Here is a 13,987-nt window from a genome sequence, read left to right as displayed (position 1 = left end):
GGACCATGTTGAAGAAATTCTAAATGGCTGTTTAAACAGTTGACCACGGCAGTCTCAATACGGCAGGCTATGCAGTGCATAACCTGACGTATTTTGTAGTCTACCTTCTGTTTTCATTTACATTCTACATCATCTTATTTATTTTACTTTCTGCATTATTTTCTTATTTTACTCTTTGAATCTTCTTTATTTATCTAACTCTCTGCATATTCTTATTTATTTTACTCTGCATCTTATCTTACTCTGCATATTCTTATTTTACTCTCTGCATCTTATTTATTTTGCACTCTACATCTTCTTGCTTGTTTTTCACTCTATCTTCTCATGTATTTTCTTCTTGATCATTACTGTTTTTTTTTTGTGATTAGTGTTTAGTAACTACATGTATTCATGTGTGCCATTTCTTAATCACCAGCACATTGGCACAATGCTCTGCAAGGTAACCCAGCATCCCGGCATCTACACTTTCTCGAACAGAAGGGCTCAGCTTTGCAGTCACACTTGAGTTCTCTACAAACTTTGGCAGCCTCTGGCAAGATTGTCCATAAAGGTGGCCACGAATCAGCGACTTTAATCCATCCATATTTTTGGATGTGTTTTCCATTGAGAGACATTTAAAACTTTCTTTGGCACCCCTTAGGATGCATTCCGATCACCCATGGGACAATTGTACCAAATGTGATGCTTTTATGAGATTCTTTTTTTTTATGAGTGTCTTTTGCATCATCTGTCAACACTGTACACGGCCATTTATAATTTAGTCAATAACTCACTTCCTGTTTAAGATTTTTTTGGGCACCCCTTCTAGGATGTCTTAGGATGACCCAAGGGACATCTGTATCAAATGTCATGTTTTTATCCGCCGCGTAACGATTTGGCCATTTTTTTAGCTTAATTCCCCCTACTATGTATGTATTTATATGTGCATGCAAGTGCTTCACATTACTGAATGTACAGTATATCCAAAATGTGCAATGATTAGCAGAATATCTACGCACACACAACGAACGCACGCACAAACACACTTCTGACTGGCATTGGTTTTATTTGGCATTAACGCCAAGTTAGCCACTCTTGGAGCCTGGCCTTCCTATTTTAGATAGATAGTAACTTCCAACATGCATTAGTTTCCTATGATAAAGTCCCAACAGTCACCTTGTGGCACCAGCTGAATGCAGTACAGCATTCCTCCTCCGAGAGCCATACTGAGTGCCACAGACACCCGCCTGGGAAGATACTGCAGCGCAAGCCAGCTGGAGAAGGACGCCGGCACCCCCGTGGCTGCCGAGATGAAACAGTTGAGAAAGCGGTCGCCGTGAAGACGGGATGTGTTCAGGGACAGAGCAAAGTAGCCAGTGTTTATAGAGAACCTGGGAGGGACACACAGATGTGTGTGTTTAATTTCTCCCTATAGATTCAGAATATTCACTAGAATACAGACCAAAACTGTACATTGTTTTGAAGCACACACTCATAACTGACTGTTATTACTGAATTTCCACAGATTCCCAATAATGAGACTCTTTGCCAACCCCTTCAGCTTTTGTTTTTAGTTGCTATTCTTTTAACTTAAAAAACACACACACACACACACACACACACACACACACACACACACACACACACACACACACACACACACACACACACACACACACACACACACACACACACACACACACACACACACACACACACACACACACACACACACACACAGTGACCCACTCTGAGACAGGTGACACATACTCAGTGGTGGAAAAATACTCAAAATGTGTTAAGACCCCGACACACTGTACGATATTTGACCCAATTTCACTGTCGTGGATATTTTGTTCGCCGACAAAACCACCGATCTCAGTCAAGATCGGCCGTTCCTTGGCGAGGTGTGTAAGGTACCACGAGAAGATCCACCAACATATTTGGGGCTGTCGGACCCGATCTAGAGCCACAGGGCTGTTTATTATTTGAGAGGAATAGGGCTTGCAGACAGACAGAGAGAGAGAGCTGTGTGTGTGTGTGTGTGTGTGTGTGTGTGTGTGTGTGTGTGAGAGAGAGACGCACGTATGTATCTCTGAACAGTATATTGCCAGATTTTGCGAGAGAAATAAGCAACCAGGTCTATGAAAACCAGCCCAACAAAAGCGACTAGGCCGCATGAGCACTTTAAACTTATATACAAATAAAATAGCCGATCTACAAGCTCACAACGCGTCACAGCTATTTTCAATGAAAAAAAACAACATTAAGAAACACGGCCAAATAAGCAACTACACTTTGGAAATAAGCTAAAAAAACGCAACCACCAATATTTTTACAAGCAACTCGCTTATAATAAGCGGACACGGCAACCCTGCTGCTGATCTGAATTGCACCGTGGTTGACTTTTTGAAAGTAACGTTTGTTTCAGAGAGAGAGAGAGAGACATACAGAGAAATAGAGAATGATTTAATGTCAATCATTAGTGTCCTGTCTCGGTCTCGCGCATATATCACGGGAGCCTTTCACGTTTTCGTGGGACGTTTGGAATAAAAAACAAATGTATGTATTGGGTCGGGATCACATCGTGGTGAAATATCTTGCAATGAGTGATCCCCTGTCGCCGACCAATCAATCGTGCGAGAACCACAACGATATATATAGCCCGATTTCAAGAGACAAACTTGTGCAATGTGAAATGCTTAACGATCGGTTTTCTCGCCGACCATTTCAAATGTCGGGCAGTGTGTAGGGGCCCTTACTTAAGTAAAAGTATCAATACTGCAAATTCAATGTATAAATACTCCGTTACAAGTATAAGTTCGGAATTACAAATTTACTTGAGTGCAAGTACAAAGGTATTGGTATCAAAATGTACTTAAATTACCAAAAGTAGAAAGTACTCATTATGCAGAATGTCCCATTTAAAGTTTTCAAAATGTACAAAAATATTTTGAAAATAGCAGATTTACAAGCTCACAATGCGTCGCATCACAACGCATTGTGAGCTTGTAGATCGGCTATTTTTAAATGGTCGAAATTGATATAAGGCTGTGGGTAATGTATGTTGTTTTTTAATAATAATCTACATCTAAAAAGTAACTAAACTAGTAACTAAAGTTATCAATTAACTGTAGTGGAGTAAACGTACAATATTTGCCTCTGAGATGTAGTGGAGTAGAAGTAAAAGTACTGAACATTGGAAATACTCCAGTAAAGTAAAAGTACCTCAAAATTGTACTTAAGTACTGTTATTGAGTAAATGTACTTAGTCTATGTGTCTTAAGACATTCAAAAGAAGCACATACTTATAGACATACCCTTCTACAGTATGTGTGATAAGGTGAGTGCAAAACAACGTGTGGTGAGTACTCACCACATACTCACCACACTAGGAAGAGTATGAGTGTTGTGGTTCTGGTTTTGGTGAACCTTAGCAGGTCTAGAACGCTGTGACGCTTCTCTGGGTCACATCTGTCCTTTGCCATGTCACTCTGCAGCAGTGGTGGAAAAAGTACTCAAATGTTTTACTTAAGTAAAAGTATCAATACTGCAATAAAGAAATACCCTGTTACAAGTAAAAGTCTGGAATCCTATACAGACTTAGTTACTTTCCACCAATGCTCTGCAGGACACAAAGCATCAGCCTCCCTCTCAGTTCATTGTGTATTCTCCCTCCATGCCAAAATGTTATGTGTCTACGGCTGTCATCAAAGACAAATGTGAAGTCAATTATAATGGTCGCTGTCTATTTGTGAACATAATGTTAGATGTAGCAGGGCCCTTTATACTGTGTCTATTTGTGAACATAATGTTAGATGTAGCAGGGCCCTTTATACTGTATCTATTTGTGAACATAATGTTAGATGTAGCAGGGCCCTTTATACTGTGTCTATTTGTGAACATAATGTTAGATGTAGCAGGGCCCTTTATACTGTGTCTATTTGTGAACATAATGTTAGATGTAGCAGGGCCCTTTATACTGTGTCTATTTGTGAACATAATGTTAGATGTAGCAGGGCCCTTTATACTGTATCTATTTGTGAACATAATGTTAGATGTAGCAGGGCCCTTTATACTGTATCTATTTGTGAACATAATGTTAGATGTAGCAGGGCCCTTTATACTGTGTCTATTAGGCTTCATGCCTTGCACTCCAAAACGTCTGTGCACAATGCTTTTTGAAGTGTTTTTGATGACACCTCTGGTAGCTACGTAGTCATTACAGCATCTGTTAGAAAAATGTGATTCCCAGTGTTGGGGCCAGAACATTGGGATTACAAATAGTATTTTATAGTGTTTAGGGAAGTGTTCACACAACACATTTATGTGGAATGGTTATTGTGAAAAAATATGCAAGTGAAGAATTATATATATTAGAAATAAGTGTAATTTAAAAGGTTTAATAGTATGACTTAAAGTCAACTTACATCATAACCTTCAAGGATGACCTGCGGAGCCTCTACGTTGTTCTTCTTAGCAGCTTCTCTCAGTACGGCCTCAGCCTCCTCTATTCTTCCCTGGGAGATCAGCCACCGAGGAGACTCTGGGATGAACCTGCCTCGCAGGTAGGAGAGAGAAGGTCCACGCTTTGGTTATGGAACACAGTCAGGGGCGCCGATATTTATAAGCTCTAGCGGGTGCCCAACCTGGCACACATGCACGCGCGCTGTGTGCCCCGTTTGCGCCCGCGCGAAAAATTTTGCGGGTTTTGGCCGGACAATTAACTTTTTTGGGGGGGTTTTGTAACTTTATTTCGGTTAATTCGGTTTATTCAGTGGCGATCTGAGCCAGGCGATCTGATTTTGAAAAAATAAAAATAAAAACTTTTTTTTTTTTTTTGACCAGCACCCAGTGGGTGCTCCTCACCCACAGTGGGTGCTTTAGCCCCAAGGCACCCACACTATCGGCGCCCTTGAACACAGTAGAGAGAGGTTCACGCTCAAACAGTCGGAAGGGCTTTACCTCAAAAGCAATTCATGGTCCCATACAGGTGATTACAGAGAAAAGAAAATATCATCCTTTTAAAATGTAATAATTTTAAGAGAAAAAGACGTCTCCAAAAAACTGAAATAACCTTTAAATCTGTACTGATAATGTAATTTAGTCATTAAGCAGATGCTCATATCCAGAGGAAGTGTGTATTCAGTTTCAATGTAGTGCTTCAAAGAAGGATACCAGTTAAACGTGGCTGATATTGTTTTTCTAACACGTGGCGGGGGCCGTGTTTTCTTTTTTTCTTTTTTTTTCTTTTTTTCTGTAATAATTGTTTTGGAAAATAAACAAATAAATAAAATAAAATAACATAAAATAAATGAAAAGTAAGTAATTGAAAAACCACGGCCTCTCACACATTAGAAGGACAATCAGTCAGCAGAACCAAGGACAGGTGTTTTCAATTAATCCATCATGGTTAAAATGGGTTTGTATAGGAATAAAATGCAGTCAGATAAAATGAATATCAAATATCTAAATACTGAATCAAGCAACTTCTGGGGTGCTCACAAAAGCCTGAGTAGATGTAAAAATGACCCCAAACACGTTTGAAAGTGAAATATCCCTTTAAGGATTCAGTACCTGTTCTTTTTCTCCTGTAAAATGAAATACAAAGTTATAAAATAAATAAACAAATAAAAGATAAACCCTTTAGAATTTGAATTCATAAAATAATGAAAAAAACTATTAGCATCTATACTACAGTGAGCTGTCACATGTAATAGTGATAATATTAAGTCCCCAATATTATGAGTGAAAAAAACGGACTCAGAAGTGATGGTTCTTCTACAATGACTGCAACTCACCACCAGAGGGGTATGTAGAGCAGGCAAGGCAGAGATATAGCCAGCAGAAGATACTTCCAGTCCCTTATGAAATAAGCAAAGAGAGGCAGCATCATGTAGCCAGAAGTAAAGAACAGATTCATTCCCAGGGTCACAAACAGGACACGTACTTTTCCTGTCAAGATCTCAGCACCTGGAGGGAAGCAGAGGGAGAGAAATACACCGAAATAAAACACGTTTAACGGCTAGAGCTCCTCCGTTCCACAGATTTCCATAAACCTAGACCATACATGGGCAACTGGCGGCCCGGGGGCCAAATGCGGCCCCCGTGGCCACCTTCACTTAAGGCCCGCAGGTTAATATCGGAATACTGGTATATTATTGATTTCAGCTGTTACTATTCCAAACATGCAAACATGACCCACTTTAATTACTTCACTCTATATTAGTAGCTTAATGGCTAGTATTACATGTCTTTTTATGTCCAATGTATTTGTATTTAAGTTCATAAAACATGCATTTCAAATTAAACAAAAATGTAACTTTTCAGGATTCCAATTCAGAAATATCAAAAATAGCCAATCTACAAGCTGAAAACGTGTCGCAATGCGACGCGTATTGAGCTTGTAGATCGTTCATTTTTCTACTTTTGCGTGACATGGAATGGCAAAGTACGGCATTAATTTACGAAAAAAGTTAAAATACGGAGATAAGAGGTGTCTGACCGACAGTATATACATTGTGGCCCTCTGGAGTGTGTAGGGAAATATAGTGGCCCTCTCCATAATCAAAGATACCCACTCCTGACCTAAACACTGTATTTTGCAATAATATCGATATGCACAGTATGTCTAATATATCATTTCATTGCATTCCTAATGCTGGAGTCGCAGGCCGAAAATAGCAGATCTACAAGTGTTGTGAGCTTGTTGATCAGTTATTTTCAGCCTTGACTCCGTCGCACAACAAAGAATAAATCAGGCTTAAATAGCAGGCTACATGTTACATTCAGACCATAGACCCCGCCTACTCTCTGAGTGGACCGCCCCTCTTGGTCTGGTGTTGTAATGTGAACATTGGACGGTACAAAAAGTACCGTCCAATGAGAGTCGGAGGTGGGGGTGGGTCTAACGACAAGCCAATCAGCGAATATCTGCTAAAGCAAGTTGCATAGATATAGAAACCTAGATACCTCATTGGCCTCTGCAGTTCGTTGGAGCGACCTGTTTCGTATGGTGGCCGCCATATTTCCGGGGGGAACGGGCACTGGCCAATCACAGCGTGTTGACTACTGGCCAATCACAGCGCGTCTTTCCCAGGACTTGTCAGAATCTAGTTGTCCCGCCCCCACCTGCCTCTGATTGGCCTACTGAACGCCCCCCTTCTGTGACGCACGTGGACATTTCCAGCTGCCCCCCCCCCCCCCCGGAAGCGGAAGCGCGCCCGCCATACAGACGCTTCAGAGCCAGAGGAGGCGTCTACCTTTAAATGTCTATGGCAAGCTGTGCGATGACGTCAGATATAGGCGGATCCGTGGATCTCTTGTGATATGTTTAGGGGAATTCCAGTCCCCTCCCCCTTGTAATCGCCAACACTGAAGCTCCACGCAGCTTCAGGCTGATAATCAGGCTATACATATGAGTAGTTGTTGCATACCTAAGACAAAAGCAGCCATATTGTTGGAGAGCTGGCCCAAAGCAACGATGAAGAAGAGGATAGAGAACACCGTCCACGAGGGAGAGAAGATTTCGACAAAGGTAAAAAGTGTCTGGACTGCCATGCTTGCAAACATAACGGGCTTTCTTCCAAACCTTAAAAGAAAAAAGGAGACAAAATTAGCCACCATGTGTTTTGTTTCTCTTTCCTTTGCAATTTATATGTTTACTGGATTATTTCCAAATGTCTATACTTTTACTTCTACTCCACTACATTCTCAGTTTACTCCACTACAATTATTTTAAAACTTTAGTTACTAGTTACTTAGATAGCATGTTATGTGGAGAGATGCCAGGTCATTGTTGACCTGGCATCCTATAGTGTGTATTGTTTCAATGTAGGCTGATGATAGGTTCTTGGTTCCTGTATGTTAGTTACTATGCGTTCATGATTTGAGGCATTTTGTTCAAAACGGACCAATCCTGCAAACTTTGGAAGCCAACCTTAGCCAATGAGGATGGAATATGGAAAATCGGACCTATCCGTGTTGATCACATGACTATAGAGATAATGAGTACCGATTTGCATGATGTTTGGATAAAATCTGTAGAAGTAAATGGGTTTTGTACAAATCGGCCTCCTGGTGGCGCTATAACAGGGCTATGTGAAAAATTCGGGGCAGAGGTTCTGAATTGGCATCCAGGGAGTGTGTGTGCACAGTTTCGGAGCGAGCGGGCCAACGAAGTTGACACACACACACGGACGGACGGACACACGGACGGACGGATGGGGGGTAAAACATACTCTCTCGCCATTCGGCCTGGCGGAGACAATAAGTTCTCTTCTTGTTAATAGGCCAGCCATACACATCTGGACAAAGGGTCAAACTGTTAGTTATTATTGGTGGATTATAAACCAGATAGACCAATGATAACACAGGATAACTGAAGGTCAAAGGGTGCAGTCACATGACCATGAATCCTTATGTCACACATGGCAGTGGAGGACAGTAACGGTGTATATTTACTTGAGTACTGCACTTAAGTACATTTTATGAGTATCTGCATCTATGAGAATCTTTTTGGTACACTTTTTTGATTACTTTCAATCCACTACATTTCAAAGACAAATATTTTACTTTTGACTCCACTGCAACTCTAGGAAGGCTGTGAAGTACTCAGGGTTGCATTGCTCATGAGACGGCCTTGCACGCCGCGCAGGAACTTATTTGAACAGGAACACGCGCAGGCACATGCATAGATTTAAAACAACTTAAAATTCACACCTCAAAAAAGTTAACAAAGGCTGCCGACCGCCGGTTGTCACACCAGCATGAATTAGGATTAACATAGGAATGAATGAGCCTAGATGCATATCAATAAGTCCATTGTGTGACCTGTAGTGTAGGTGTTAAGCGACGTGCACGTCACGTCATTACAATAGAGTGCAACCACGTACCAAATCAGCATTGCAACACTGGAAGTACTCATTCATTTCAGGCCATTTCCCCACAAGCCTGAAGAGACGGAGGGTCATGGGTCATTATTAACACATCGGGTGCCGAACACGGTCTGAACCGTGTGTTTACATAGTGGCGCTTCGGTGCCGAACACGGTCTGAACCGTGAGTTTAGTCTTTTTGTTTTTTTTTGTTTTTCTCCGCGCGGGCGGGGCTAGAGCAGCTCTGGGAGCACCCATTGTAATCCTGCGAAGGAAGTGCCAGATCGCTCACCGGAAACAATTTTTTTTTTCCCATCCGCTTCCTGTCTATTTCCTACTTTGAAACGCCTATATCTCCGAATCTGTTTCCTGTGGGGAAAAACGGTGCGATCCCCCCCCCCGTTGTAACCCGCGAGGGAAATGTTATGGTTCCAGGCTGTAGCCAGGCTCATGGCACAACATGAATCGATGCTTTTTTTTAAGTGGATTTGCTTGTAACGCACGCGGAAGCTTTAAACAGCAAAGCGCAGTCAATGGGGAGAATGCTGGCACCCACGGTAAGTTGTTATGAAAAAATGCTGGCACCCGATGTGTTAAATAATCATGTCATGGGTTTCAAATACCTGTCTGAGATCTGTCCAGAGAAGAAGGATCCACACAGAACTCCCAGTAAGTACACTGAGGAGGTGAACGGTTGCTTCCACTGGTTGCTGCATACCAGGTCAAACTGCAGGTTGAGAATTTACAGTAAAGAAAGATTGACACTTCCGGGTGCACCTTCGTTAACGTGAAAGTGTAAACACATGCATGCACGCCAGTGGTGAAAAGTAACTAGGTACATTTATTTAAGTACTGTACTTAAGTACAATGTTGAGGTATTTGTACTTTACTGGATTATTTCCAATTTTCAATACTTTTACTTGTACTCCAGTACATCTCAGAGGCAAATATTGTACTTTTACTCCACTACAATTATTTGAAAACTTTAGTTACTAGTTACTTTGTAGATTTTGATTATTATTACAAAACATATATATATATAAACCAATTAAGCCCTATATACATTTCGGCCATTTGAAAATAGCCGATCTACAAGCTCACAATGCGAAATTCGCGGGACAGTCCCAAAATTGGACCCTCTGTCCCGCGTCCCGCACAAGCAGAGCAATGTCCCGAAAATCAAAGATATGAAAAAAAAAAAAAAGATTCTTTTTTGATAATCGGTAAAATCAGGCAAAAATAAGAATGAAATAACATAACCCTAACCTAACCCTAATCTTAACCCTAAAACCGAAATAAAGAAACCAGAAACTGGAAAAAAACGAACCCAACCCGCCCAGAACCGCGAAAAAAAAATCGCGCTTCGCGCGCGCACGGGATGTGTCCCGCGCAACGGGTACCTCTGTCCCTCAATGGGTCTGTTTGAAGGTGGTCACCCTACAATGCGATGCGACGCATTGTGAGCTTGTAGATCTAATATTTTCAAAAGATTTGTATACATTTTATACATTTGAAAACTTGTGAAATGGGACATTCTGCAAAATGAGTACTTTCTACTTTTGTACTTTAAGTGTAATTTGATAACAATACTTTTGGACTTTTACTAACAGAGTATTTCTATATTGCAGTATTGATACTTTTACTTAAGTAAAAAATGTGAGTAGTTTTTCCACCACGGACGCACGCACGCACTGACCTCCGTGACGATGGTGGACTGGTAGATGTCTTGGCTGTAGCTCCATCCGTCCACACAACTCTCCTGTCTCAGTTCAGTGAGGTTCACGTCCCGACCGGGGATGTAGCCCAGAGCAGACAGGTTCCTGACCTCGTCCAGTCTGTACCGGTGGCATCGGCTCTGCTCCTCCTGTCCGTTCACCACCTTGTCAAATATAATAACCTCTATTACAGTGCAATAAGCCCTATGTATGGTATGTATGGTGACTAGGGATGCACCGATATGGAAATCCTGGACCTCTACCGATACCCATGTTTATAATGAACAATTTGACCGATAACAGATAGCCGATACCGATGTATATTAACGTATGGAAACATGTTGTAAAGCATTGGTTCGCGTTGGGGGGGGGGGGGGGGGGTACCAGAGGGTCCCCAGCAAAATTAGTTAATAAAGCGTTACAATCACTTTAACCCCTTCATCAATATTCTATACTTTGGCTATTCAGCAGATATACAAGCTCATAGCGCTTGTAGATCTGCAATTTTTTAAAATCGTGAACATTGCAAATCTATGAATATTTATTTTTTAAAGCGAACATTTGTACTCAAATCTTTGCTTCTAGGGGTCCCTGGAACAAAATATTTTGAGATGGGGGTCCGCGGCCAAATACAGTACATGTCATTTTGGGGTTCCTTGACATGAAAAAGTTTGAGAACCACTGTCGTAAAGAACAACACACTGGCGTCAGGAGCTCACCTCTACTGGGATGATGGCCTTGCGCCACTCTGCAGTTAGGTTGACATCTGGAACCAGGCAGTGGTGGCGGGGGGTGTCAGCCAGGAAGATGACAGAGAACGCAGTGAAGCCATTGGGAATGGTGCTGGCACAGAGCAGGAAGAACACGATCTGCTGGAAGCGTCCCCACTGTCCAAGGAAGGCTGTGGTCTCCTCGTAGTCCTTCATGGCCAAACACCCAGGAGTCTGAGAATGAAGAGAATCAAGATTCAAGAATCTCCTCTTCTGGCTGACACTAAGGGCACTATTCTGTGGTACGCTATACCCCTACCCGTTAACCTCTACCCGTGATTCTTTACCCATACGGATAAGGGAGCTGGCGCCGTCTCTAAACGCTATTCTGCACATGCTAAACCCGCTCTCCATTATGCCGACACCTTTATTTGTGGGTGGAGGCGTGCCCGTTCCATCAGACTGTTGAGCAAGGCATGAACACCACCTGTCACCAGGCTGGTGACAGGTGGATGTGTTATGTGTACGATTTTCCTTTTGACATGTTTCTTTCCTAAGTTTTTGCCAGACCCAGAGGGTCGGCCTACATGAGGCTTTGTCGGTCCCTCTTTCGTCCCTCTTTTGTCCCTCTTTTCTCCATATATGGCATAAATGGGAAGACAGATACACAGACAGATACACACGTCATGCAAAGTCCGGCCATTCAGATTTCAACCACTAGGGGTCTGGCAGTACCAGGTCTCCCGGTTCTAGTTCCTAAGTGTATTCTGATTCTGACATGAATCTACCGTTTCGTTTTGTTCTACAAGCTCACAGCAACAGCAACACAGACAATAAAACAACAATAAAATTAAGTTGAGACACTCACCTGTCGTCAGGTATAAAGCTCTGGGTCGTGTTGTAGCGTGTGGTACAGCCTGCTGTGACAGTGAACTATTTCAAGTGAAACTCTGTGATCTGATGAGACTAACAGACAGTATGTAAACAGTGAAGCCACACCTTGTTGGGTTTTGCCCAGTCAGCTTATATAGTATGAACATACTATACACATTTACCCAAGAGATTTACCCCCCCAAGCCCTGAGCTATAGGGGGGCCCCTGAGCTTGGGCCTCCGCGTGACTGCCTCACTGTTATTTGCCCTGGAAAGCAACTGTGCACTGTGCACGCGTGATGCCTGTGACTTCAGAGGAAGGAATCCAAAAAGCAAGTGCAAAACAGTAACATAATGTCATTATGTTATCTACACCGATTTATCTAAATGGGGCCCCTCATCTAAATTCATACAATAGCATCATATAACACTTGACTCTATGGCCCTTTAAGAGATCCACCGATGACGCTATTGCCATGACTCTCCACAACGGCCTCTCGCACATGGACAACAAGCTGCTTTCTTTTTTTTGCTCTCCCTCATGGAACTACTTGCGGATTATACCAGGGTCAGTCCACTTTATGTGGATTATGCGGTCGTTTTCCCATTCAGACACATAGCAGTACATGTCTGCATTTCATTGTTTTCAATACTCAGGCTTTCACAGCATATCTGGGGTTTTCTGTAAATTGGTCTCAAAACAGACCAAACTGATTTTCACCCAAACGTGACGTCACGTCTGGTACAATCCCTCCCGTTTTTACAGTTCCAACTATTCACCTGTTTCCTAGGCTGTGTGTTTTCCACTTCCTGTCGATTTGATCCAATGAAATCCAATGAAACTGGTCAGACGACCAACGATATCCAATGAAATCGACAGGAAGTGGAAAACACACAGCCTAGGAAACAGGTGAATAGTTGGAACTGAAAAAACGGGAGGGATTTTTTTTTTTTACTTTTTCCACACAGAACCAGGAGATAACATGCATACAAACTGTCTCAATAGCGCCCCGTGCCAAACAGGACAATGTGGTATTGCAGGTGAAAGTGCTTTATAAGCCAGAGAGAAGTTAGTTGGAATGAGTATATCTGAGGCTTGATTTAGGCTCAAACCTTTTGAAAAACGTTTGAGGGACATAAACAATATGATATTAAATATTAAACTTTTTTTTAAATTCATGGCGTAGATCCTTTAAGAATCATTTAAACATCATTTAAAAACACACTAAAACATTATTGTTCATCATTAAATAATGTCATTTTATGTGTAGGACATAATTTGGAAATGATTCATATGGTGGTATAAATGTAGTTTTTTAGGGAGTTTTTTTTTCATGTTTAGCAAATGATGTGTAAGACATTCGTAAAGAGTATGTAAACCATTTGCAGACGTTATCATGGGCCTGAGACTAGTTGCTTCTTTTGGGCTTGTTTTCATAGACCTGGCCGCTTGTTTCTTTTGCAAAATCTGGCAACACACTGATTACCTGCATTACACCTGCAGCAGCCTACTAGGGAGGAAGTGAACAGTGATGCAGTTGCAGACTGGACAGAAATATGTAAAATTCATGTTTTATGTGTTTTAACTGTCTTGTTGCAGGTGATCGAGGTAACAAAATGGCTAAGCTGTGACGCTGTGACGCTGCTTCCGTGTGCGCTGCTCGGCGGCTGCACCGCGACCTCAGAGTTTGCTTGTGTGCCTTATTGTTTAGTTATTTGTATTGTCCGTGTCTATATGTCGTCACATGTAAAGATGTGCAATGTCGCCAAGATGAGAGCCGCAGAGGTAGCTCTGCTGATCCTGGTCATTAGTAACTTCTGTGGAAAGTGCTGGTC

General features: G+C 42.0%; 1 protein-coding gene across 1 annotated transcript in view; it reads right to left on the bottom strand.

Annotated features, from left to right (window-relative positions):
- The window catches only part of LOC311037212 (uncharacterized protein), a gene marked incomplete at both ends in the record, with an annotated part of 34,781 nt that extends 23,286 nt beyond the window's left edge, over window positions 1-11,495 (bottom strand). The window contains 8 exons of the mRNA XM_084046332.1: window positions 1,156-1,370; window positions 3,367-3,473; window positions 4,410-4,536; window positions 5,781-5,952; window positions 7,416-7,570; window positions 9,478-9,581; window positions 10,551-10,733; window positions 11,289-11,495. Coding sequence (XP_083902458.1) covers window positions 1,156-1,370; window positions 3,367-3,473; window positions 4,410-4,536; window positions 5,781-5,952; window positions 7,416-7,570; window positions 9,478-9,581; window positions 10,551-10,733; window positions 11,289-11,495 — 1,270 coding nt within the window. The remainder of the gene's footprint in view (window positions 1-1,155; window positions 1,371-3,366; window positions 3,474-4,409; window positions 4,537-5,780; window positions 5,953-7,415; window positions 7,571-9,477; window positions 9,582-10,550; window positions 10,734-11,288) is intronic.
- Window positions 11,496-13,987: the final 2,492 nt, after the last annotated feature.

Source organism: Gymnoscopelus microlampas, assembly GCF_963454915.1.
Source record: "Gymnoscopelus microlampas genome assembly, chromosome: 21".
Lineage (NCBI taxonomy): Eukaryota > Metazoa > Chordata > Actinopteri > Myctophiformes > Myctophidae > Gymnoscopelus > Gymnoscopelus microlampas.
Note: the sequence above shows the minus strand (reverse complement) of the source record. Positions and strands in the feature narration are given on the sequence as shown.